Source organism: Platichthys flesus, chromosome 13 (genome assembly GCF_949316205.1).
Source record: "Platichthys flesus chromosome 13, fPlaFle2.1, whole genome shotgun sequence".
NCBI classification, from domain to species: domain Eukaryota; kingdom Metazoa; phylum Chordata; class Actinopteri; order Pleuronectiformes; family Pleuronectidae; genus Platichthys; species Platichthys flesus.
The window spans coordinates 2,461,192-2,486,488 of record NC_084957.1 but is presented as its reverse complement, the minus strand read 5'-3'; the positions used below and the strand labels follow the sequence as shown (position 1 = coordinate 2,486,488).

General features: G+C 45.0%; 2 protein-coding genes across 5 annotated transcripts in view; both read right to left on the bottom strand.

Annotated features, from left to right (window-relative positions):
* LOC133967119 (collagen alpha-3(VI) chain-like) overlaps positions 1–25,297 on the bottom strand; it is a 58,339-nt gene that overhangs the window by 20,333 nt on the left and 12,709 nt on the right. The window lies entirely within an intron of this gene.
* Positions 98–5,311, bottom strand: LOC133967120 (collagen alpha-3(VI) chain-like). Its single transcript, XM_062402359.1, has 7 exons — positions 4,763–5,311; positions 3,931–4,530; positions 3,243–3,836; positions 2,411–3,010; positions 1,723–2,316; positions 891–1,490; positions 98–796 (listed from the first exon to the last, which is right to left on the bottom strand). The coding sequence occupies exons 1-7, from the start codon at positions 5,283–5,285 to the stop codon at positions 138–140; spliced, it is 4,170 nt and encodes a 1,389-aa protein (XP_062258343.1). The 5' UTR covers positions 5,286–5,311; the 3' UTR covers positions 98–137.

The following is a 25,297-nucleotide window of genomic DNA, read 5'->3' as shown; positions in this document are numbered from 1 at the left end:
GGTCATAGTGTAATTAGGTTTCCGTTTGAAAGTCTACCAATGAAAGCTAACCTCAACTTTTCGGACTGACTCTGTCTAAGTTTGCACAACTGTCTTATCAAAGTGGCACTGGCTGACCTTAAGTAAATGAAATGCACTCATACATGGTTCATTTTGCCTCCTACACTGATCTTGGAATGTAAAATGTGGCCAAATTTCTTACCGGTTACTGCTGGTGTCACGGGCGTGGCCCTCACTAGCACTGTGCTCATTACAGAGAAGAGCTGTTCTTGGACACTGGGGAGCTCAGTGAACTCAGTCACTGATAGAGCGAGACTAGGGTCAGAGGATATCTTCTGCAGCTCATTAATGTCAGAGCTGCTTGTTCCAATGCCAATTACAAAGACACCCTGCTGTTTGAGAGCAGAGGCTGGGGTATCTACATTGTCAAAAGACTTTCCACCATTTAGCAGGATCAACATTTGTGGAACACCTTGCTGGCGCCTACTGCCAGAGGAGCTTGTAAACACATTGTCCCTGACGTACTGGAGGGCTGCCCCGGTGTTGAGGGGCCTGCCTCCTCTGTATCTCAGCCCCCTGACCGAATCCACAATATCCTCTCTCGTGGTGTATGTGTTCAGATAGAAATGGACCTCTGCATCTCTGCTGTACTGGACCACAGATACACGGTCTTTGTTTTCTCCCACATTCAGTTTCTCCACCACTCTCTCAACAAAATCACGCATGGCAGGGAAGCCATTCCTTGTGCCATCAGAACCATCCAGAAGGAATACGATATCCTTTTTGGCGGTCTCAACTGAGAACAGAAAGAACGGGAAAAAAATTTAAACTTTGCAAGGTTAGACAAGTCAGGTAGCCCTTCAGGCAAGAGGCTGTGCTAGTTAACATACCAAGTACAGTTGGTTCTAATGGGGTGACGTCAATAACCACATCCTCCACAGAGGATTGAAGCTGCTGTTGGACACTGGGAAGGTCAGTGAATTCAGGCACAGACAGAGAGTAACTTGGATCTTGGGCTATCTTCCGCAGTTCTGTGCTATCAGAGCTCCTGGTTCCAATGGCAAAGATCAAGACACCCATCTTTTTCAGAGCAGAGGCTGGTGCATCAACACTGTCAAAAGACCTTCCACCACTCAGCAATATTAGCACCTGTGGAACTCCTTCCAGGCGCCTGCTTCCTGCAGAGGCTGTGAAGACATTATCCCTCAAATACTGGAGGGCTGCTCCAGTGTTGAGGGGTCTTCCACCTTTGTGTTTCAAACCTCTGAGGGTGTCAAAGATCTCGCCCTTTGTCGTGTATGTGTTCAGATAGAACTGGACGGCTGGATCTGTGCTGTACTGAACCACTGAGACACGGTCTTTGTTGTCATCCACACTGAGTGTCTCTACTACTCTTTGGACAAAGTCTCTCATAGCTGGGAATACAATTCTAGTACCATCAGATCCGTCCAGCAAGAACACAAAATCTCTTCCCTTTGGCTGTTTCTCAACTATGGAACATAGGAAATGGGACATGTTAAGGTCATAGCGTAATTAGATTTCCGTTTGAAAGTCTACCAATGAAAGCTAACCTCAACTTTTAGGACTGATTCTGTCTAAGTTTGCACAACTGTCTTATCAAAGTGGCACTGGCTGACCTTAAGTAAATGAAATGCACTCATACATGGTTCAATTTGCCTCCTACACTGATCTTGGAATGTAAAATGTGGACAAATTTCTTACCGGTTACTCCTGGTTTTACGGGCGTGGCCCTCACTAGCACTGTGCTCATTACAGAGGAGAGCTTTTCTTGGACACTGGGGAGCTCAGTGAACTCAGTCACTGATAGAGCGAGAGTAGGGTCAGAGGATATCTTCTGCAGCTCATTAATGTCAGAGCTGCTTGTTCCAATGCCAATTACAAAGACACCCTGCTGTTTGAGAGCAGAGGCTGGGGTATCTACATTGTCATAAGACCTTCCACCATTTAACAGGATCAACATTTGTGGAACACCTTGCTGGTGCCTACTCCCAGAGGAGCTTGTAAACACGTTGTCCCTGACGTACTGGAGGGCTGCCCCGGTGTTGAGGGGTCTGCCTCCTCTGTATCTCAACCCCCTGACCGAATCCACAATATCCTCTCTCTTGGTGTATGTGTTCAGATAGAAATGGACCTCTGCATCTCTGCTGTACTGGACCACAGAGACACGGTCTTTGTTTTCTCCTACATTCAGTTTCTCCACCACTCTCTCAACAAAATCACGCATGGCAGGGAAGCCATTCCTTGTGCCATCAGAACCATCCAGAAGGAATACGATATCCTTTTTGGAACTGTCAACTGAGAACAGATAGAACAGGAACAAATTTAAAACTTTGCAAGGTTAAACAAGTCAGGTAGCCCTTCAGGCAAGAGGCTGTGCTGGTTAACATACCAAGTACAGTTGGTGACTCTGGGGTGACGTCAATAACCACTTGCTCCACAGAGGACTGAAGCTGCTGTTGGACACTGGGAAGGTCAGTGAATTCAGGCACAGACAGAGCGTAACTTGGATCGTGGACTATCTTCCGCAGTTCTGTGTTATTAGAGCTCCTGGTTCCAATGGCAAAGATCAAGATACCCATCTTTTTCAGAGCAGAGGCTGGTGCATCAACACGGTCAAAAGACCTTCCACCACTTAGCAATATTAGCACCTGTGGAACTCCTTCCAGGCGCCTGCTTCCTGCAGAGGCTGTGAAGACATTATCCCTCAAATACTGGAGGGCTGCTCCAGTGTTGAGGGGTCTTCCACCTTTGTGTTTCAAACCTCTGAGGGTGTCAAAGATCTCACCCTTTGTCCTGTATGTGTTCAGATAGAACTGGACGGCTGGATCTCTGCTGTACTGAACCACTGAGACACGGTCTTTGTTGTCATCCACACTGAGTGTCTCTACTACTCTTTGGATAAAGTCTCTCATAGCTGGGAATCCAGTTCTAGTACCATCAGATCCGTCCAACAAGAACACAAAATCTCTTCCCTTTGGCTGTTTCTCCACTATGGAACATCAGAAAAGGGACATGTTAAGGTCATAGTGTAATTAGGTTTCCGTTTGAAAGTCTACCAATGAAAGCTAACCTCAACTTTTCGGACTGACTCTGTCTAAGTTTGCACAACTGTCTTATCAAAGTGGCACTGGCTGACCTTAAGTAAATGAAATGCACTCATACATGGTTCATTTTGCCTCCTACACTGATCTTGGAATGTAAAATGTGGCCAAATTTCTTACCGGGTACTGCTGGTGTCACGGGCGTGGCCCTCACTAGCACTGTGCTCATTACAGAGAAGAGCTGTTCTTGGACACTGGGGAGCTCAGTGAACTCAGTCACTGATAGAGCGAGACTAGGGTCAGAGGATATCTTCTGCAGCTCATTAATGTCAGAGCTGCTTGTTCCAATGCCAATTACAAAGACACCCTGCTGTTTGAGAGCAGAGGCTGGGGTATCTACATTGTCAAAAGACTTTCCACCATTTAGCAGGATCAACATTTGTGGAACACCTTGCTGGCGCCTACTGCCAGAGGAGCTTGTAAACACATTGTCCCTGACGTACTGGAGGGCTGCCCCGGTGTTGAGGGGCCTGCCTCCTCTGTATCTCAGCCCCCTGACCGAATCCACAATATCCTCTCTCGTGGTGTATGTGTTCAGATAGAAATGGACCTCTGCATCTCTGCTGTACTGGACCACAGAGACACGGTCTTTGTTTTCTCCCACATTCAGTTTCTCCACCACTCTCTCAACAAAATCACGCATGGCAGGGAAGCCATTCCTTGTGCCATCAGAACCATCCAGAAGGAATACGATATCCTTTTTGGCGGTCTCAACTGAGAACAGAGAGAACGGGAAAAAAATTTAAACTTTGCAAGGTTAGACAAGTCAGGTAGCCCTTCAGGCAAGAGGCAGTGCTAGTTAACATACCAAGTACAGTTGGTTCTAATGGGGTGACGTCAATAACCACATCCTCCACAGAGGATTGAAGCTGCTGTTGGACACTGGGAAGGTCAGTGAATTCAGGCACAGACAGAGAGTAACTTGGATCTTGGGCTATCTTCCGCAGTTCTGTGCTATCAGAGCTCCTGGTTCCAATGGCAAAGATCAAGACACCCATCTTTTTCAGAGCAGAGGCTGGTGCATCAACACTGTCAAAAGACCTTCCACCACTCAGCAATATTAGCACCTGTGGAACTCCTTCCAGGCGCCTGCTTCCTGCAGAGGCTGTGAAGACATTATCCCTCAAATACTGGAGGGCTGCTCCAGTGTTGAGGGGTCTTCCACCTTTGTGTTTCAAACCTCTGAGGGTGTCAAAGATCTCGCCCTTTGTCGTGTATGTGTTCAGATAGAACTGGACGGCTGGATCTGTGCTGTACTGAACCACTGAGACACGGTCTTTGTTGTCATCCACACTGAGTGTCTCTACTACTCTTTGGACAAAGTCTCTCATAGCTGGGAATACAATTCTAGTACCATCAGATCCGTCCAGCAAGAACACAAAATCTCTTCCCTTTGGCTGTTTCTCAACTATGGAACATAGGAAATGGGACATGTTAAGGTCATAGCGTAATTAGATTTCCGTTTGAAAGTCTACCAATGAAAGCTAACCTCAACTTTTAGGACTGATTCTGTCTAAGTTTGCACAACTGTCTTATCAAAGTGGCACTGGCTGACCTTAAGTAAATGAAATGCACTCATACATGGTTCAATTTGCCTCCTACACTGATCTTGGAATGTAAAATGTGGACAAATTTCTTACCGGTTACTCCTGGTTTTACGGGCGTGGCCCTCACTAGCACTGTGCTCATTACAGAGGAGAGCTTTTCTTGGACACTGGGGAGCTCAGTGAACTCAGTCACTGATAGAGCGAGAGTAGGGTCAGAGGATATCTTCTGCAGCTCATTAATGTCAGAGCTGCTTGTTCCAATGCCAATTACAAAGACACCCTGCTGTTTGAGAGCAGAGGCTGGGGTATCTACGTTGTCATAAGACCTTCCACCATTTAACAGGATCAACATTTGTGGAACACCTTGCTGGTGCCTACTCCCAGAGGAGCTTGTAAACACGTTGTCCCTGACGTACTGGAGGGCTGCCCCGGTGTTGAGGGGTCTGCCTCCTCTGTATCTCAGACCCCTGACTGAATCCACAATATCCTCTCTGGTGGTGTATGTGTTCAGATAGAAATGGACCTCTGCATCTCTGCTGTACTGGACCACAGAGACACGGTCTTTGTTTTCTCCCACATTCAGTTTCTCCACCACTCTCTCAACAAAATCACGCATGGAAGGGAAGCCATTCCTTGTGCCATCAGAACCATCCAGAAGGAATACGATATCCTTTTTGGCACTGTCAACTGAGAACAGATAGAACAGGAACAAATTTAAAACTTTGCAAGGTTAGACAAGTCAGGTAGCCCTTCAGGCAAGAGGCTGTGCTAGTTAACATACCAAGTACAGTTGGTGACTCTGGGGTGACGTCAATAACCACTTCCTCCACAGAGGACTGAAGCTGCTGTTGGACACTGGGAAGGTCAGTGAATTCAGGCACAGACAGAGCGTAACTTGGATCTTGGGCTATCTTCCGCAGTTCTGTGCTATCAGAGCTCTTGGTTCCAATGGCAAAGATCAAGACACCCATCTTTTTCAGAGCAGAGGCTGGTGCATCAACACTGTCAAAAGACCTTCCACCACTTAGCAATATTAGCACCTGTGGAACTCCTTCCAGGCGCCTGCTTCCTGCAGAGGCTGTGAAGACATTATCCCTCAAATACTGGAGGGCTGCTCCAGTGTTGAGGGGTCTTCCACCTTTGTGTTTCAAACCTCTGAGGGTGTCAAAGATCTCACCCTTTGTCCTGTATGTGTTCAGATAGAACTGGACGGCTGGATCTCTGCTGTATTGAACCACTGAGACACGGTCTTTGTTGTCATCCACACTGAGTGTCTCTACTACTCTTTGGATAAAGTCTCTCATAGCTGGGAATCCAGTTCTAGTACCATCAGATCCGTCCAACAAGAACACAAAATCTCTTCCCTTTGGCTGTTTCTCCACTATGGAACATCAGAAAAGGGACATGTTAAGGTCATAGTGTAATTAGGTTTCCGTTTGAAAGTCTACCAATGAAAGCTAACCTCAACTTTTAGGACTGACTCTGTCAAAGTTTGCACGAATGTCATATCAAGTTGGCACTGGCTGACCTTAAATAGGTGAAATGCACTCTAACATGGTTCAATTTGCATCCTACACTGATCTTGGAATGTAAAAGGTGTTCAATTTCTTACCGGTTACTGCTGGTGTAACGGGTGTGGCCCTCACTAGCACTGTGCTCATTACTGAGGAGAGCTGTTCTTGGACGCTGGGGAGCTCAGTGAACTCAGTCACTGAAATAGCGAGACTAGGGTCAGATGATATATTCTGCAGCTCATTAATGTCAGAGCTGCTTGTTCCAATGCCAATTACAAAGACACCCTGCTGTTTGAGAGCAGAGGCTGGGGTATCTACGTTGTCAAAAGACTTTCCACCATTTAGCAGGATCAACATTTGTTGAACACCTTGCTGGCGCCTACTTCCAGAGGAGATTGCAAAGACGTTGTCCCTGACGTACTGGAGGGCTGCCCCGGTGTTGAGGGGCCTGCCTCCTCTGTATCTCAGACCCCTGACTGAATCCAAAATATCCTCTCTGGTGGTGTATGTGTTCAGATAGAAATGGACCTCTGCATCTCTGCTGTACTGGACCACAGAGACACGGTCTTTGTTTTCTCCCACATTCAGTTTCTCCACCACTCTCTCAACAAAATCACGCATGGCAGGGAAGCCATTCCTTGTGCCATCAGAACCATCCAGAAGGAATACGATATCCTTTTTGGCACTGTCTACGGAGAACAGATAGAACGGGAACAAATTTAAAACTTTGCAAGGTTAGACAAGTCAGCTAGCCCTTCAGGCAAGAGGCTGTGCTAGTTAACATACCAAGTACAGTTGGTGACTCTGGGGTGACGTCAATAACCACTTCCTCCACAGAGGACTGAAGCTGCTGTTGGACACTGGGAAGGTCAGTGAATTCAGGCACAGACAGAGCGTAACTTGGATCTTGGGCTATCTTCCGCAGTTCTGTGCTATCAGAGCTCTTGGTTCCAATGGCAAAGATCAAGACACCCATCTTTTTCAGAGCAGAGGCTGGTGCATCAACACTGTCAAAAGACCTTCCACCACTTAGCAATATTAGCACCTGTGGAACTCCTTCTAGGCGCCTGCTTCCTGCAGAGGCTGTGAAGACATCATCCCTCAAATACTGGAGGGCTGTTCCAGTGTTGAGGGGTCTTCCGCCTTTGTGTTTCAAACCTCTGAGGGTGTCAAAGATCTCGCCCTTTGTCGTGTATGTGTTCAGATAGAACTGGACGGCTGGATCTCTGCTGTACTGAACCACTGAGACACGGTCTTTGTGATCATCCACACTGAGTGTCTCTACTACTCTTTGGATAAAGTCTCTCATAGCAGGGAATCCAGTTCTAGTACCATCAGATCCGTCCAACAAGAACACAAAATCTTTTCCCTTTGGCTGGTTCTCCACTATGGAACATAGGAAATGGGACATGTTAAGGTCATAGCGTCATTAGGTTTCTATTTGAAAGTCTACCAATGAAAGCTAACCTCAACTTTTAGGACAGACTCTGTCAAAGTTTGCACGAATGTCATATCAAGATGGCACTGGCTGACCTTAAATAGGTGAAATGAACTCTAACATGGTTCAATTTGCATCCTACACTGATCTTGGAATGTAAAAGGTGTTCAATTTCTTACCGGTTACTGCTGGTGTAACGGGTGTGGCCCTCACTAGCACTGTGCTCATTACAGAGGAGAGCTGTTCTTGGACACTGGGGAGCTCAGTGAACTCTGTCACTGATAGAGCGAGGCTAGGGTCAGAGGATATCTTCTGCAGCTCATTAATGTCAGAGCTGCTTGTTCCAATGCCAATTACAAAGACACCCTGCTGTTTGAGAGCAGAGGCTGGGGTATCTACATTGTCAAAAGACTTTCCACCATTTAGCAGGATCAACATTTGTGGAACACCTTGCTGGCGCCTACTCCCAGAGGAGCTTGTAAAGACGTTGTCCCTGATGTACTGGAGGGCTGCCCCTGTGTTGAGGGGTCTGCCTCCTCTGTATCTCAGACCCCTGACTGAATCCACAATATCTTCTCTGGTGGTGTATGTGTTCAGATAGAAATGGACCTCTGCATCTCTGCTGTACTGGACCACAGAGACACGGTCTTTGTTTTCTCCCACATTCAGTTTCTCCACCACTCTCTCAACAAAATCACGTATGGCAGGGAAGCCATTCCTTGTGCCATCAGAACCATCCAGAAGGAATACGATATCCTTTTTGGCACTGTCTACTGAGAACAGATAGAACGGGAACAAATTTAAAACTTTGCAAGGCTAGACAAGTCATGTAGCCCTTCAGGCAAGAAGATGTGCTAGTTAACATACCAAGTACAGTTGGTGACTCTGGGGTGACGTCAATAACCACTTCCTCCACAGAGGACTGAAGCTGCTGTTGGACACTGGGAAGGTCAGTAAATTCAGAAACAGACAGAGCGTAACTTGGATCGAGGACTATCTTCCGCAGTTCTGTGTTATTAGAGCTCCTGGTTCCAATGGCAAAGATCAAGACACCCATCTTTTTTAGAGCAGAGGCTGGTGCATCAACACTGTCAAAAGACCTTCCACCACTTAGCAATATTAGCACCTGTGGAACTCCTTCTAGGCGCCTGCTTCCTGCAGAGGTTGTGAAGACATTATCCCTCAAATACTGGAGGGCTGCTCCAGTGTTGAGGGGTCTTCCGCCTTTGTGTTTCAAACCTCTGAGGGTGTCAAAGATCTCGCCCTTTGTCGTGTATGTGTTCAGATAGAACTGGACGGCTGGATCTCTGCTGTACTGAACCACTGAGACACGGTCTTTGTGATCATCCACACTGAGTGTCTCTACTACTCTTTGGATAAAGTCTCTCATAGCAGGGAATCCAGTTCTAGTACCATCAGATCCGTCCAACAAGAACACAAAATCTTTTCCCTTTGGCTGGATCTCCACTATTGAACATAGGAAATGGGACATGTTAAGGTTATAGCGTCATTAGGTTTCTATTTGAAAGTCTACCAATGACAGCTAACCTCAACTTTTAGGACTGACTCTGTCAAAGTTTGCACGAATGTCATATCAAGTTGGCACTGGCTGACCTTAAATAGGTGAAATGCACTCTAACATGGTTCAATTTGCATCTTACACTGATCTTGGAATGTAAAAGGTGTTTAATTTCTTACCGGTTACTGCTGGTGTAACGGGTGTGGCCCTCACTAGCACTGTGCTCATTACTGAGGAGAGCTGTTCTTGGACGCTGGGGAGCTCAGTGAACTCAGTCACTGATATAGCATGACTAGGGTCAGATGATATCTTCTGCAGCTCATTAATGTCAGAGCTGCTTGTTCCAATGCCAATTACAAAGACACCCTGCTGTTTGAGAGCAGAGACTGGGGTATCTACATTGTCAAAAGACTTTCCACCATTTAGCAGGATCAACATTTGTGGAACACCTTGCTGGCGCCTACTCCCAGAGGAGCTTGTAAAGACGTTGTCCCTGACGTACTGGAGGGCTGCCCCGGTGTTGAGGGGTCTGCCTCCTCTGTATCTCAGACCCCTGACTGAATCCACAATATCCTCTCTGGTGGTGTATGTGTTCAGATAGAAATGGACCTCTGCATCTCTGCTGTACTGGACCACAGAGACACGGTCTTTGTTTTCTCCCACATTCAGTTTCTCCACCACTCTCTCAACAAAATCGCGTATGGCAGGGAAGCCATTCCTTGTGCCATCAGAACCATCCAGAAGGAATACGATATCCTTTTTGGAACTGTCTACTGAGAACAGATAGAACGGGAACAAATTTAAAACTTTGCAAGGTTAGACAAGTCAGGTAGCCCTTCAGGCAAGAAGCTGTGATAGTTAACATACCAAGTACAGTTGGTGACTCTGGGGTGACGTCAATAACCACTTCCTCCACAGAGGACTGAAGCTGCTGTTGGACACTGGGAAGGTCAGTGAATTCAGAAACAGACAGAGCGTAACTTGGATCGTGGACTATCTTCCGCAGTTCTGTGTTATTAGAGCTCCTGGTTCCAATGGCAAAGATCAAGACACCCATCTTTTTTAGAGCAGAGGCTGGTGCATCAACACTGTCAAAAGACCTTCCACCACTTAGCAATATTAGCACCTGTGGAACTCCTTCTAGGCGCCTGCTTCCTGCAGAGGCTGTGAAGACATTATCCCTCAAATACTGGAGGGCTGTTCCAGTGTTGAGGGGTCTTCCGCCTTTGTGTTTCAAACCTCTGAGGGTGTCAAAGATCTCGCCCTTTGTCGTGTATGTGTTCAGATAGAACTGGACGGCTGGATCTCTGCTGTACTGAACCACTGAGACACGGTCTTTGTGATCATCCACACTGAGTGTCTCTACTACTCTTTGGATAAAGTCTCTCATAGCAGGGAATCCAGTTCTAGTACCATCAGATCCGTCCAACAAGAACACAAAATCTTTTCCCTTTGGCTGGTTCCCCACTATGGAACATAGGAAACGGGACATGTTAAGGTCATAGCGTCATTAGGTTTCTATTTGAAAGTCTACCAATGAAAGCTAACCTCAACTTTTAGGACTGACTCTGTCAAAGTTTGCACAACTGTCATGTCAAAGTGGCACTGGCTGACCTTAAGTAGGTGAAATGCACTCTAACATGGTTAAAGTTGCCTCTTATACTGATCTTGGAATGTAAAATGTTATCAATTTCTTACCGGTTACTGCTGGTGTCACAGGCGTGGCCCTCACTAGCACTGTGCTCATTACAGAGGAGAGCTGTTCTTGAACACTGGCGAGCTCAGTGAACTCAGTCACTGATAGAGCGAGGCTAGGGTCAGAGGATATCTTCTGCAGCTCATTAATGTCAGAGCTGCTTGTTCCAATGCCAATTACAAAGACACCCTGCTGTTTGAGAGCAGAGGCTGGGGTATCTACATTGTCAAAAGACTTTCCACCATTTAGCAGGATCAACATTTGTGGAACACCTTGCTGGCGCCTACTCCCAGAGGAGCTTGTAAAGACGTTGTCCCTGACGTACTGGAGGGCTGCCCCGGTGTTGAGGGGTCTGCCTCCTCTGTATCTCAGACCCCTGACTGAATCCACAATATCCTCTCTGGTGGTGTATTTGTTCAGATAGAAATGGACCTCTGCATCTCTGCTGTACTGGACCACAGAGACACGGTCTTTGTTTTCTCCCACATTCAGTTTCTCCACCACTCTCTCAACAAAATCACGCATGGCAGAGAAGCCATTCCTTGTGCCATCAGAGCCATCCAGAAGGAATACGATATCCTTTTTGGAACTGTCTACTGAGAACAGATAGAACGGGAACAAATTTAAAACTTTGCAAGGTTAGACAAGTCAGGTAGCCCTTCAGGCAAGAAGCTGTGCTAGTTAACATACCAAGTACAGTTGGTGACTCTGGGGTGACGTCAATAACCACTTCCTCCACAGAAGACTGAAGCTGCTGTTGGACACTGGGAAGGTCAGTGAATTCAGAAACAGACAGAGCGTAACTTGGATCGTGGACTATCTTCCGCAGTTCTGTGTTATTAGAGCTCCTGGTTCCAATGGCAAAGATCAAGACACCCATCTTTTTTAGAGCAGAGGCTGGTGCATCAACACTGTCAAAAGACCTTCCACCACTTAGCAATATTAGCACCTGTGGAACTCCTTCTAGGCGCCTGCTTCCTGCAGAGGCTGTGAAGACATTATCCCTCAAATACTGGAGGGCTGTTCCAGTGTTGAGGGGTCTTCCGCCTTTGTGTTTCAAACCTCTGAGGGTGTCAAAGATCTCGCCCTTTGTCGTGTATGTGTTCAGATAGAACTGGACGGCTGGATCTCTGCTGTACTGAACCACTGAGACACGGTCTTTGTGATCATCCACACTGAGTGTCTCTACTACTCTTTGGATAAAGTCTCTCATAGCAGGGAATCCAGTTCTAGTACCATCAGATCCGTCCAACAAGAACACAAAATCTTTTCCCTTTGGCTGGTTCTCCACTATGGAACATCAGAAACGGGACATGTTAAGGTCATAGTGTAATTAGTTTTCCGTTTGAAAGTCTACCAATGAAAGCTAACCTCAACTTTTAGGACTGACTCAAAGTTTGCACAACTGTCATGTCAAAGTGGCACTGGCTGACCTTAAGTAGGTGAAATGCACTCTAACATGGTTAAAGTTGCCTCTTATACTGATCTTGGAATGTAAAATGTTATCAATTTCTTACCGGTTACTGCTGGTGTCACAGGCGTGGTCCTCACTAGCACTGTGCTCATTACAGAGGAGAGCTGTTCTTGGACACTGGGGAGCTCAGTGAACTCAGTCACTGATATAGCGAGACTCGGGTCAGATGATATCTTCTGCAGCTCATTAATGTCAGAGCTGCTTGTTCCAATGCCAATTACAAAGACACCCTGCTGTTTGAGAGCAGAGGCTGGGGTATCTACATTGTCAAAAGACTTTCCACCATTTAGCAGGATCAACATTTGTGGAACACCTTGCTGGCGCCTACTCCCAGAGGAGCTTGTAAAGACGTTGTCCCTGACGTACTGGAGGGCTGCCCCGGTGTTGAGGGGTCTGCCTCCTCTGTATCTCAGACCCCTGACTGAATCCACAATATCCTCTCTGGTGGTGTATTTGTTCAGATAGAAATGGACCTCTGCATCTCTGCTGTACTGGACCACAGAGACACGGTCTTTGTTTTCTCCCACATTCAGTTTCTCCACCACTCTCTCAACAAAATCACGCATGGCAGGGAAGCCATTCCTTGTGCCATCAGAGCCATCCAGAAGGAATACGATATCCTTTTTGGAACTGTCTACTGAGAACAGATAGAACGGGAACAAATTTAAAACTTTGCAAGGTTAGACAAGTCAGGTAGCCCTTCAGGCAAGAAGCTGTGCTAGTTAACATACCAAGTACAGTTGGTGACTCTGGGGTGACGTCAATAACCACTTCCTCCACAGAAGACTGAAGCTGCTGTTGGACACTGGGAAGGTCAGTGAATTCAGAAACAGACAGAGCGTAACTTGGATCGTGGACTATCTTCCGCAGTTCTGTGTTATTAGAGCTCCTGGTTCCAATGGCAAAGATCAAGACACCCATCTTTTTTAGAGCAGAGGCTGGTGCATCAACACTGTCAAAAGACCTTCCACCACTTAGCAATATTAGCACCTGTGGAACTCCTTCTAGGCGCCTGCTTCCTGCAGAGGCTGTGAAGACATTATCCCTCAAATACTGGAGGGCTGTTCCAGTGTTGAGGGGTCTTCCGCCTTTGTGTTTCAAACCTCTGAGGGTGTCAAAGATCTCGCCCTTTGTCGTGTATGTGTTCAGATAGAACTGGACGGCTGGATCTCTGCTGTACTGAACCACTGAGACACGGTCTTTGTGATCATCCACACTGAGTGTCTCTACTACTCTTTGGATAAAGTCTCTCATAGCAGGGAATCCAGTTCTAGTACCATCAGATCCGTCCAACAAGAACACAAAATCTTTTCCCTTTGGCTGGTTCCCCACTATGGAACATAGGAAACGGGACATGTTAAGGTCATAGCGTCATTAGGTTTCTATTTGAAAGTCTACCAATGAAAGCTAACCTCAACTTTTAGGACTGACTCTGTCAAAGTTTGCACAACTGTCATGTCAAAGTGGCACTGGCTGACCTTAAGTAGGTGAAATGCACTCTAACATGGTTAAAGTTGCCTCTTATACTGATCTTGGAATGTAAAATGTTATCAATTTCTTACCGGTTACTGCTGGTGTCACAGGCGTGGCCCTCACTAGCACTGTGCTCATTACAGAGGAGAGCTGTTCTTGAACACTGGCGAGCTCAGTGAACTCAGTCACTGATAGAGCGAGGCTAGGGTCAGAGGATATCTTCTGCAGCTCATTAATGTCAGAGCTGCTTGTTCCAATGCCAATTACAAAGACACCCTGCTGTTTGAGAGCAGAGGCTGGGGTATCTACATTGTCAAAAGACTTTCCACCATTTAGCAGGATCAACATTTGTGGAACACCTTGCTGGCGCCTACTCCCAGAGGAGCTTGTAAAGACGTTGTCCCTGACGTACTGGAGGGCTGCCCCGGTGTTGAGGGGTCTACCTCCTCTGTATCTCAGACCCCTGACTGAAAACACAATATCCTCTCTGGTGGTGTATTTGTTCAGATAGAAATGGACCTCTGCATCTCTGCTGTACTGGACCACAGAGACACGGTCTTTGTTTTCTCCCACATTCAGTTTCTCCACCACTCTCTCAACAAAATCACGCATGGCAGGGAAGCCATTCCTTGTGCCATCAGAGCCATCCAGAAGGAATACGATATCCTTTTTGGAACTGTCTACTGAGAACAGATAGAACGGGAACAAATTTAAAACTTTGCAAGGTTAGACAAGTCAGGTAGCCCTTCAGGCAAGAAGCTGTGCTAGTTAACATACCAAGTACAGTTGGTGACTCTGGGGTGACGTCAATAACCACTTCCTCCACAGAAGACTGAAGCTGCTGTTGGACACTGGGAAGGTCAGTGAATTCAGAAACAGACAGAGCGTAACTTGGATCGTGGACTATCTTCCGCAGTTCTGTGTTATTAGAGCTCCTGGTTCCAATGGCAAAGATCAAGACACCCATCTTTTTTAGAGCAGAGGCTGGTGCATCAACACTGTCAAAAGACCTTCCACCACTTAGCAATATTAGCACCTGTGGAACTCCTTCTAGGCGCCTGCTTCCTGCAGAGGCTGTGAAGACATTATCCCTCAAATACTGGAGGGCTGTTCCAGTGTTGAGGGGTCTTCCGCCTTTGTGTTTCAAACCTCTGAGGGTGTCAAAGATCTCGCCCTTTGTCGTGTATGTGTTCAGATAGAACTGGACGGCTGGATCTCTGCTGTACTGAACCACTGAGACACGGTCTTTGTTGTCATCCACACTGAGTGTCTCTACTACTCTTTGGATAAAGTCTCTCATAGCAGGGAATCCAGTTCTAGTACCATCAGATCCGTCCAACAAGAACACAAAATCTTTTCCCTTTGGCTGGTTCTCCACTATGGAACATCAGAAACGGGACATGTTAAGGTCATAGTGTAATTAGTTTTCCGTTTGAAAGTCTACCAATGAAAGCTAACCTCAACTTTTAGGACTGACTCAAAGTTTGCACAACTGTCATGTCAAAGTGGCACTGGCTGACCTTAAGTAGGTGAAATGCACTCTAACATGGTTAAAGTTGCCTCTTATACTGATCTTGGAATGTAAAATGTTATCAATTTCTTACCGGTTACTGCTGGTGTCACAGGCGTGGTCCTCACTAGCACTGTGCTCATTACAGAGGAGAGCTGTTCTTGGACACTGGGGAGCTCAGTGAACTCAGTCACTGATATAGCGAGACTCGGGTCAGATGATATCTTCTGCAGCTCATTAATGTCAGAGCTGCTTGTTCCAATGCCAATTACAAAGACACCCTGCTGTTTGAGAGCAGAGGCTGGGGTATCTACATTGTCAAAAGACTTTCCACCATTTAGCAGGATCAACATTTGTGGAACACCTTGCTGGCGCCTACTCCCAGAGGAGCTTGTAAAGACGTTGTCCCTGACGTACTGGAGGGCTGCCCCGGTGTTGAGGGGTCTGCCTCCTCTGTATCTCAGACCCCTGACTGAATCCACAATATCCTCTCTGGTGGTGTATGTGTTCAGATAGAAATGGACCTCTGCATCTCTGCTGTACTGGACCACAGAGACATGGTCTTTGTTTTCTCCCACATTCAGTTTCTCCACCACTCTCTCAACAAAATCAAGCATGGCAGGGAAGCCATTCCTTGTGCCATCAGAACCATCCAGAAGGAATACGATATCCTTTTTGGTACTGTCAACTGAGAACAGAGAGAACGGGAAAAAATTTAAAACTTTGCAAGGTTAGACAAGTCAGGTAGCCCTTCAGGCAAGAGGCTGTGCTAGTCAACATACCAAGTACAGTTGGTGACTCTGGGGTGACGTCAATAACCACTTCCTCCACAGAGGACTGAAGCTGCTGTTGGACACTGGGAAGGTCAGTGAATTCAGGCACAGACAGAGCGTAACTTGGATCTTGGGCTATCTTCCGCAGTTCTGTGCTATCAGAGCTCTTGGTTCCAATGGCAAAGATCAAGACACCCATCTTTTTCAGAGCAGAGGCTGGTGCATCAACACTGTCAAAAGACCTTCCACCACTTAGCAATATTAGCACCTGTGGAACTCCTTCTAGGCGCCTGCTTCCTGCAGAGGCTGTGAAGACATCATCCCTCAAATACTGGAGGGCTGTTCCAGTGTTGAGGGGTCTTCCGCCTTTGTGTTTCAAACCTCTGAGGGTGTCAAAGATCTCGCCCTTTGTCGTGTATGTGTTCAGATAGAACTGGACGGCTGGATCTCTGCTGTACTGAACCACTGAGACACGGTCTTTGTGATCATCCACATTGAGTGTCTCTACTACTCTTTGGATAAAGTCTCTCATAGCTGGGAATACAGTTCTAGTACCATCAGATCCGTCCAACAAGAACACAAAATCTCTTCCCTTTGGCTGTTTCTCCACTATGGAACATAAGAAATGGGACATGTTAAGGTCATTGTGTAATTAGGTTTCCGTTTGAAAGTCTACCAATAAAAGCTATCCTGAACTTTTAGGATTGACTCTGTCAAAGTTTGCACAACTGTCATGTCAAAGTGGCACTGGCTGACCTTAAGTAGATGAAATGCACTCTAACGTGGTTCAATTTGCCTCTTATACTGATCTTGGAATAGAAAATGTTATCAATTTCTTACCGGTTACTCCTGGTGTCACAGGCGTGGCCCTCACTAGCACTCTGCTCATTACAGAGGAGAGGTGTGCTTGGACACTGGGGAGCTCAGTGAACTCAGTCACTGAGAGAGCGAGGCTAGGGTCAGAGGATATCTTCTGCAGCTCATTAATATCAGAGCTGCTTGTTCCAATGCCAATTACAAAGACACCCTGCTGTTTGAGAGCAGAGGCTGGGGTATCTACATTGTCAAAAGACTTTCCACCATTTAGCAGGATCAACATTTGTGGAACACCTTGCTGGCGCCTACTCCCAGAGGAGCTTGTAAAGACGTTGTCCCTGACGTACTGGAGGGCTGCCCCGGTGTTGAGGGGTCTGCCTCCTCTGTATCTCAGCCCCTTGACTGAATCCACAATATCCTCTCTCTTGGTGTATGTGTTCAGATAGAAATGGACCTCTGCATCTCTGCTGTACTGGACCACAGAGACACGGTCTTTGTTTTCTCCCACATTCAGTTTCTCCACCACTCTCTCAACAAAATCAAGCATGGCAGGGAAGCCATTCCTTGTGCCATCAGAACCATCCAGAAGGAATACGATATCCTTTTTGGCACTCTCTACTGAGAACAGATAGAACGGGAACAAATTTCAAACTTTGCAAGGTTAGACAAGTCAGGTAGCCCTTCAGGCAAGAGGCTGTGCTAGTTAACATACCAAGTACAGTTGGTGACTCTGGGGTGACGTCAATAACCACTTCCTCCACAGAGGACTGAAGCTGCTGTTGGACACTGGGAAGGTCAGTGAATTCCGGAACAGACAGAGCGTAACTTGGATCGTGGACTATCTTCCGCAGTTCTGTGTTATTAGAGCTCCTGGTTCCAATGGCAAAGATCAAGACACCCATCTTTTTCAGAGCAGAGGCTGGTGCATCAACACTGTCAAAAGACCTTCCACCACTTAGCAATATTAGCACCTGTGGAACTCCTTCTAGGCGCCTGCTTCCTGCAGAGGCTGTGAAGACATTATCCCTCAAATACTGGAGGGCTGTTCCAGTGTTGAGGGGTCTTCCGCCTTTGTGTTTCAAACCTCTGAGGGTGTCAAAGATCTCGCCCTTTGTCGTGTATGTGTTCAGATAGAACTGGACGGCTGGATTTCTGCTGTACTGAACCACTGAGACACGGTCTTTGTGATCATCCACACTGAGTGTCTCGACTACTCTTTGGACAAAGTCTCTCATAGCAGGGAATCCAGTTCTAGTACCATCAGATCCGTCCAACAAGAACACAAAATCTTTTCCCTTTGGCTGGTTCTCCACTATGGAACATCAGAAACGGGACATGTTAAGGTTATAGCGTCATTAGGTTTCCATTTGAAAGTCTACCAATGAAAACTAACCTCAACTTTTAGGACTGACTCTGTCAAAGTTTGCACGAATGTCATATCAAGTTGGCACTGGCTGACCTTAAATAGGTGAAATGCACTCTAACATGGTTCAATTTGCATCCTACACTGATCTTGGAATGTAAAAGGTGTTCAATTTCTTACCGGTTACTGCTGGTGTTACGGGTGTGGCCCTCACTAGCACTGTGGTCATTACAGAGGAGAGCTGCTCTTGGACACTGGGGAGCTCAGTGAACTCAGTCACTGATAGAGCGAGGCTAGGGTCAGAGGATATCTTCTGCAGCTCATTAATGTCAGAGCTGCTTGTTCCAATGCCAATTACAAAGACACCCTGCTGTTTGAGAGCAGAGGCTGGTGCATCAACACTGTCAAAAGACCTTCCACCACTTAGCAATATTAGCATCTGTGGAACTCCTTCCAGGCGCCTGCTTCCTGCAGAGGCTGTTAAGACATTATCCCTCAAATACTGGAGGGCTATTCCAGTGTTGAGGGGTCTTCCGCCTTTGTGTGAGAGTCTTCTGACAGCTGTAAGAACATCTTCCCTCCTCGTGAATGAATTCAAAAAGAATTCTGCTTGTGTCAAATTGCTGAACTGAATCACAGCAACTCTGTCTTTCTTCAGTCCGATTTCAAATCTTTCAATTATGGTGTACAGAAAATCCTGAATGGCTGAAAATGCATTTCTGGTTGAGTCGGATCCATCCAAAAGAAAAACTATGTCTCTTCCTTTATCATCATTTTGCACTGTCAATGAAAATAAATGGGATCGATAAAAATACAGTAGATTTAAAATGTCAATCAACCATAGGTTTTTCATCTGAATGATTATTCAAATATTCTGACTTCTTACCTCCTTCAGTTTCCTCCTCAACTCCCACTTGATTAAGATGACTCATCAAATTTTGTTGTATACGAGGGAGACTAACAAAGTCAGAAATTGAATAAGTATAATTTGGCTCAGAGGAAATGACTTGCAGTTCAGCTGAATTTGACAATCTTGATCCAACTGCAAAAGTGACAATCCCTGCAGCCTTGAGCATACTTGCTGGGCCACGAGGGGAATCTTTAGATCTTCCACCAGCAAATACAATAAGTATTTGTTTGGCACCTTCATTACGTCGACTCCCTGCATTTGGAACAAAGACATTATCCCGTACAAACTGCAGTGCTTTTCCAATATACTGGGGCCTTCCACCTTTTGGTTTTAGGCTTGTGACATGATTAAAAACCTCCTCTCTTGTATTGTAAGTATTCAAATTGAAATTGAGCTCAGGATTGTTGCTGTATTGTACAACAGCGACTTTATCTTTTCCTTGGTCCAGGTCAAAGCTGTCAACCATTTTTGCAACAAATTCCCGTATAGCAGAGAATCTGCTTCCGACATCATCAGATCCATCAACGAGAAAGACAATGTCTCTAGTCATGCTGGACCTTGAACCTAGAAAACAATCACATGATTACGTAATCATATAATTTGACGGATATGGGATTACCACTGAACTGGAATGTAGTTTGTATGGTTTACACACACAAAAGTATTTAATAATACTTATTGTCACTCACCTACACCAGTGCTGGATGTGCCTTTGTGAGATGCAATGGCTGAGAGCAACTGCTCACTCAAAAGAGGGAAGTCAGACTTCTCCTTGATAAAATACTGTTCCGTTGAACTTTGAGCCAATTGATCCATCTCCTGTCTGTCTGCATTCTTTACCCAGACACTGAAAAGTACAATTCCAGCCTTTCTCAGTCTCTCCACTGGACCAAAGAGGTCGTCTTCTGACTTTCTCCCTCTTAAGAGAATCAGTATCTGTGGGACTCCCTGCCGGGCTCTGCTTCCAGATGAAGCAGACAACACAGTGCTCTTCACATAATCAAGAGCTCCACCGGTGTTCGTGGTGACACCTCCTCTCAGTTTGAGATTACTTAAATGACTTATGATGTTGTCTTTCAGTGAGTACGTGTTCAGGTGAAAATCAGCAGTGGGCTCTGTGCTGTACTGAATCAAAGCAACTTGTACTTTGCTGGGACCAATTTCCAATGGCTTTACAAAATCTCTGACAAAGTCCAAAATAGTTTTTTCACTCGCTCGCATTTCATCAGATCCCTCCAAGAGAAAAACAATATCTGCATTCTGAAGATCTAATTTTGCAATTGTGGAAGTGTCTGAAATGGATACAAACAAACATTTTACAACACTACATCTTTACTGTTGAAAGAAACCTTTTTAATATACCTGTGATATATAATAATACAACTTTTAGGTTCACATCTCTAAAATGTTAAGCTCAATTTAATAGTTATACTTCTTACCAATAACGGTTGGGAATTCAGTCGTTTCTTGAGTGCCCCTCAAAGTTGCTTCCACTGATGAGTGTATGCTTTGCAGGTTGTTAAAGTTTGTCACAGGGAAATAATGTGCTGGTGTGAAAGAGATGGTTTGCATTTCCAATGTATCAGAATTCTTTGTTCCAAAACTAAAAGTCTTTATTCCATTTTCTTTGAGTGACTGTGCTGGTCCTCTGACATCATCCCCTGATCGCCCACCACTGAACACATACAGATACTGAGGGACTGATTCTGCATGTCTGCCTCCGACTGAAGCAGCAAAGACGTTGTCTCTGACAAAAGCCAATGCTTTGCCAATATTGAGGGGACGTCCCAACTTGTGCCTCATTGTCCGAATGGAACTGAGCACATCATTCTTGGATGCATAGGAGTTCAAGTAGAAATTGGCTGTGGCATCACGGCTGTATTGTACAAAAGCCACTTGGTCTCTGTTCTCCCTGAGATTTAAACTTTCAACTGTTTTTTCTACAAAAGCTCGAATCTCTTCGAAACCACTTCGAGAGTCATATGATCCATCAACAAGAAAAACAATATCGTTTTTCTTTGAATCTGCAACAAAGATGACAAATTTGGAAACAGAGACAATGCGATTTTGTGCATGTAACAGGTAAGCAGCTCTGATACAGTCAACTATGATTCCTCTTTTAATTTTATTTACTAAACAATGTTTTAAGTGAAAAGGTAGAAACTATTCATCTTACCAAAATCCTTAGCAGGAGCAATTTGCTCTGTATTGGGGGAAGCCTCCTTCAACAATGATAATATATCCCGTGCAGCAGAAGGAAGTTCCTCATAATCAGTGACAGAGAGTGAGTATTTGGGTTCATGAGATATTGTTTGAAGCTCTAGGGTGTCTGCATTGGTTGTTCCAATGGTAATTGCGATGACACCAATCTCTCTCAGCATTCTCACTGAGGTTCTTATGTCGTCTCCAGATCTTTCACCACTCACAAGTATGAGTATCTGTGGAACTCTCTCCAGGAGTCTACTTCCTGACTCTGGAGTAAAGGCATGTTCCCTCACATACTCTAGAGCTGCTCCAATGTTGTGAGGAGAACCACCTTTATGATTTAGACGTCTTACTGCATCAAGCACATCCTCCTCTGCTGAGTAATGTCTCAGGTCAAAATTCATTTGTGCCGTGTTACTATACTGAACCACAGCCACATGATCTTTGTTTGCATTGACGTTTAGGTCTGCCACCACTCTCTGCACAAAGTCTTTAATATCCTGGAAGCCTTGCTGAGAATCATCAGAACCATCAAGCAAAAATACAACATCTCTTCTGCTGGGATCTGTAATCACAGGAACATTTAAAGAAACCGGTTGATGATCTAATTTGTGATGAAAGTGCTTTATTCCTGCAAATGTTTAATAATCCTGCATCTATAACTGTCTCTATGAGCCTATAACAGTACTTAAGACCAAATCACAAAGTTTGGTGTGTAACTACTTCTAATGAAATGGTCAGAAATGATGAATCTCAAGAAATAGCCCAATAATAATTGGACGTTTCTGCAAGAATTTATTAAAAACAACCTTTTACTGCAAAAGAAGCTAATCTTTTTTTCTTTTGTCATAATAAACTAACAAGTTTTGTTCCCACGGTTCAAATTCACTTCACAGTCCAATGTGTTTGTGATCTGATGGCCAATGGATCCAACAGCTACAAATAGGTATGAGTCCGTAACTGTCTGTAATTCAACCTTAATTGAAATTAAAAATAAATGATCTACATCAGTCAGACAATGCACGGTGCATGCTGTACCTTGTCTTGTCTTACCATGTGATCCTGGTGTGAGAGCAGGAAGTTCACCCGTCTTGGTAGCAGTAAATATTTGTTGTTCAATTCCTAAAAGATCACTGGAATCTGCTGCAAAGAAAGCCCGACCGGACTCCTGTGAAATAGTCTGAATGTCAAGGATATCTGCGTTCTTTGTCCCGACCACAAACACCATCACGCCAAATCCTTTCAACTGTTCTACCGCATTTCTGACATCATCACTGGAGCGTCCACCAGTGAAGAGAACCAATATCTGAGGAACACCCTGTTGATGTCGACTTCCAGAAGAGGCTGTGAAAACATGATCCTTGACATACTGGAGGGCTGCACCAGTATTGAGGGGTTTGCCTCCTTTATGTCTCAGACTTTGCACATTGGCCATAACATTTTGCAGAGTTGTGTATGTGTTCAGAAGAAATTCGACAGAAGGTTCCCTGTTGTATTGCACGACTGAGACGCGGTCATTGCTCTCGTCCACATTAAGTTTCGCTACCATCCTCTCAACAAAGCCAAGCATTGGCTGAAATTCATTTTGCATTTCATCTGAAGAATCCAATAAGAATACAATATCACGCTGAATGGATTCATTTTGGTCTGCAGATCCTTTCACAAACACAAAGATAATGCTCAGTTAGTTTCACATAAAGTTATGATAGATAGATAGATAGATAGATAGACAGACAGACAGACAGACAGACAGACAGACAGAAAGACAGATAGATGGATAGTCTTACCTAATACATTATGTGGTTTTAGTCTTGGCTGCTGTCGAGGCACCCTTCTCACAAATGACACAAGTTGTTGTTGGATGCTCCCAATATCATCAAATTGAGGCACAGAAAAAGCATAGGAAGGATTATGTGCAATCACTTGGAGCTCCAGTATGTCTGCACTTCTGGTGCCAATACAGAAAGGAACAATTTGTCCCTGTTTTAGAGCCACAGCTGCACTTGCAACATCATCTCGAGATCTTCCGCCAGTCAGCAGAATCAATATCTGAGGGATACCTTCTTGATGCCGACTCCCGGAGGAGTCAGTAAAAGCATTTTTTCTCACATACTCTAGAGCTGCGCCTGTGTTGAGTGGACTCCCCCCTTTGTGGGTCAACTCCTGGAGAGCATTGAGGACATCTTCTTTTTCCATGTAAGTGTTTAAATTGAAATGTGTCCGTGGATCGCTGCTATACTGGACCACAGAAACACGATCTTTGTTCTCACCAATACTGAGGGTTTCTACCACTCTTTGCACAACAGTTTTCATTGCTGGGAAATCTCTTTGTGTGCCTTCTGACCCATCCAATAGAAAGACTATGTCTCTCTGTGGGGACTCTAATTCAACTAGAAAAGAACAGGAAAACCTTGTTTAATAACCCGACAATCAGCAGTGTTGCAATAATTACACTTTAGAAGGTTGGTAAAGACAGAGTAATTGTAATGCAAACTAATTACTGCAAGCAAGGTGTTAGATGCCAGAAGAAAGAAAAGAAAGATTGAGGAAAACTACAAGACGCATATTCCTCTTTCACAAATGAAAGATGGAGAAGCTGATAAAAAACGATTTCAGTATTCTGAAATTATGAGGATTCATCAATGATGTCATTATCATTGGCTCAAGTAAGAGCTTAAGAATAGCTGAAAGAAATGACATTTGATATGTGGCTGTCACAAAAGACTCTCCAAGATATGTAAAGAAAAAGGATGATAGCCGCAAAACAAAAAGCATCATCATCAAGTGGAGGTAGTTTGAGGAACATGAAACTGATTGACTGGTATTCATCAGAGGAGGATGCAGTTTCATTTCGGTTCAAACTATGAAAGACCTGCAGTAAAGCAGGAGTATGATCCAACCACGAATCAGGGACACTTCTTACCTACAACAGTAGGAGGCTCAATTGATATTTTTGACTGGAGAAATGCAGCAATCTCCGGCTGAATGGACAGAAGTTCACCAAAGACAGGCAGGTTGAAAAGGAATCTAGATGAGAAGGCAATTTTATGAAGCTCCTGTTGTTTAGCATCTTTCATTCCAATGGCAAAAGATAGAACACCATTTTGTTTTAGGTCTGATGCAGCTCTGGTCACATCATCATTGGATTTGCCTCCAGTAAGTAAAAACAGAATCTGAGGGACATCGTCTAGTCTTCTACTCCCGGATGATTCCGTGAAAACATGGTCTTGCACAAACTGTAGAGCATCCCCGGTGTTCCGAGGTCTTCCTCCTTTATGGCGAAGACTTCTCACAGCATAGATGATGGCCTTTTTGGATCTGTGAGTTTTTAGGTCGAAGTAAACTGTCGCGTTGTTGCTGTACAATACAACTGCCACTCGAACCTTATCTTCATCAATGTCTAGCTTTTCGGCCGTTCTTCTGATGAATTCTCGAAAAGCAGGAAGTCCGTTTCTGGAGCCATCTGAACCATCAAGGAGAAACACTATGTCCCTCTTTTCGCTCCCTGCATCAACAAGATGATACATGTGCAGAAAGAAAGAAAGAATTCACGGACTGCACGTTAAAGACATTTTTATACTCATGCTTATTCATGAGCATGAGAAAGTGAGAAGCTCAGACAAAAAGACAAAATCTGAGCCCCAAAAAGAGATGACCTGTAGAACTGCCAAAGAACCATCCTTTAGTCAAAAAGATGTGGCACATATTGATCGGTCTTCAAAGGATCATTAAAGAAAATAATTAGAAAGAAGTATAGAAGAGACTTGCAGTCAGGAGATGTTGAGAGAATACTAATAATAATTAAAAAAAAAAACATTTCTCAAAAAGATCTATAAATATAATGCAATTGAATGATGCACCAAATAAGTAATTATTCATCTTATCATCAATTAAAAGTAATACTGGAATCTTACCTACTAAATCCGAGATTCCAGTC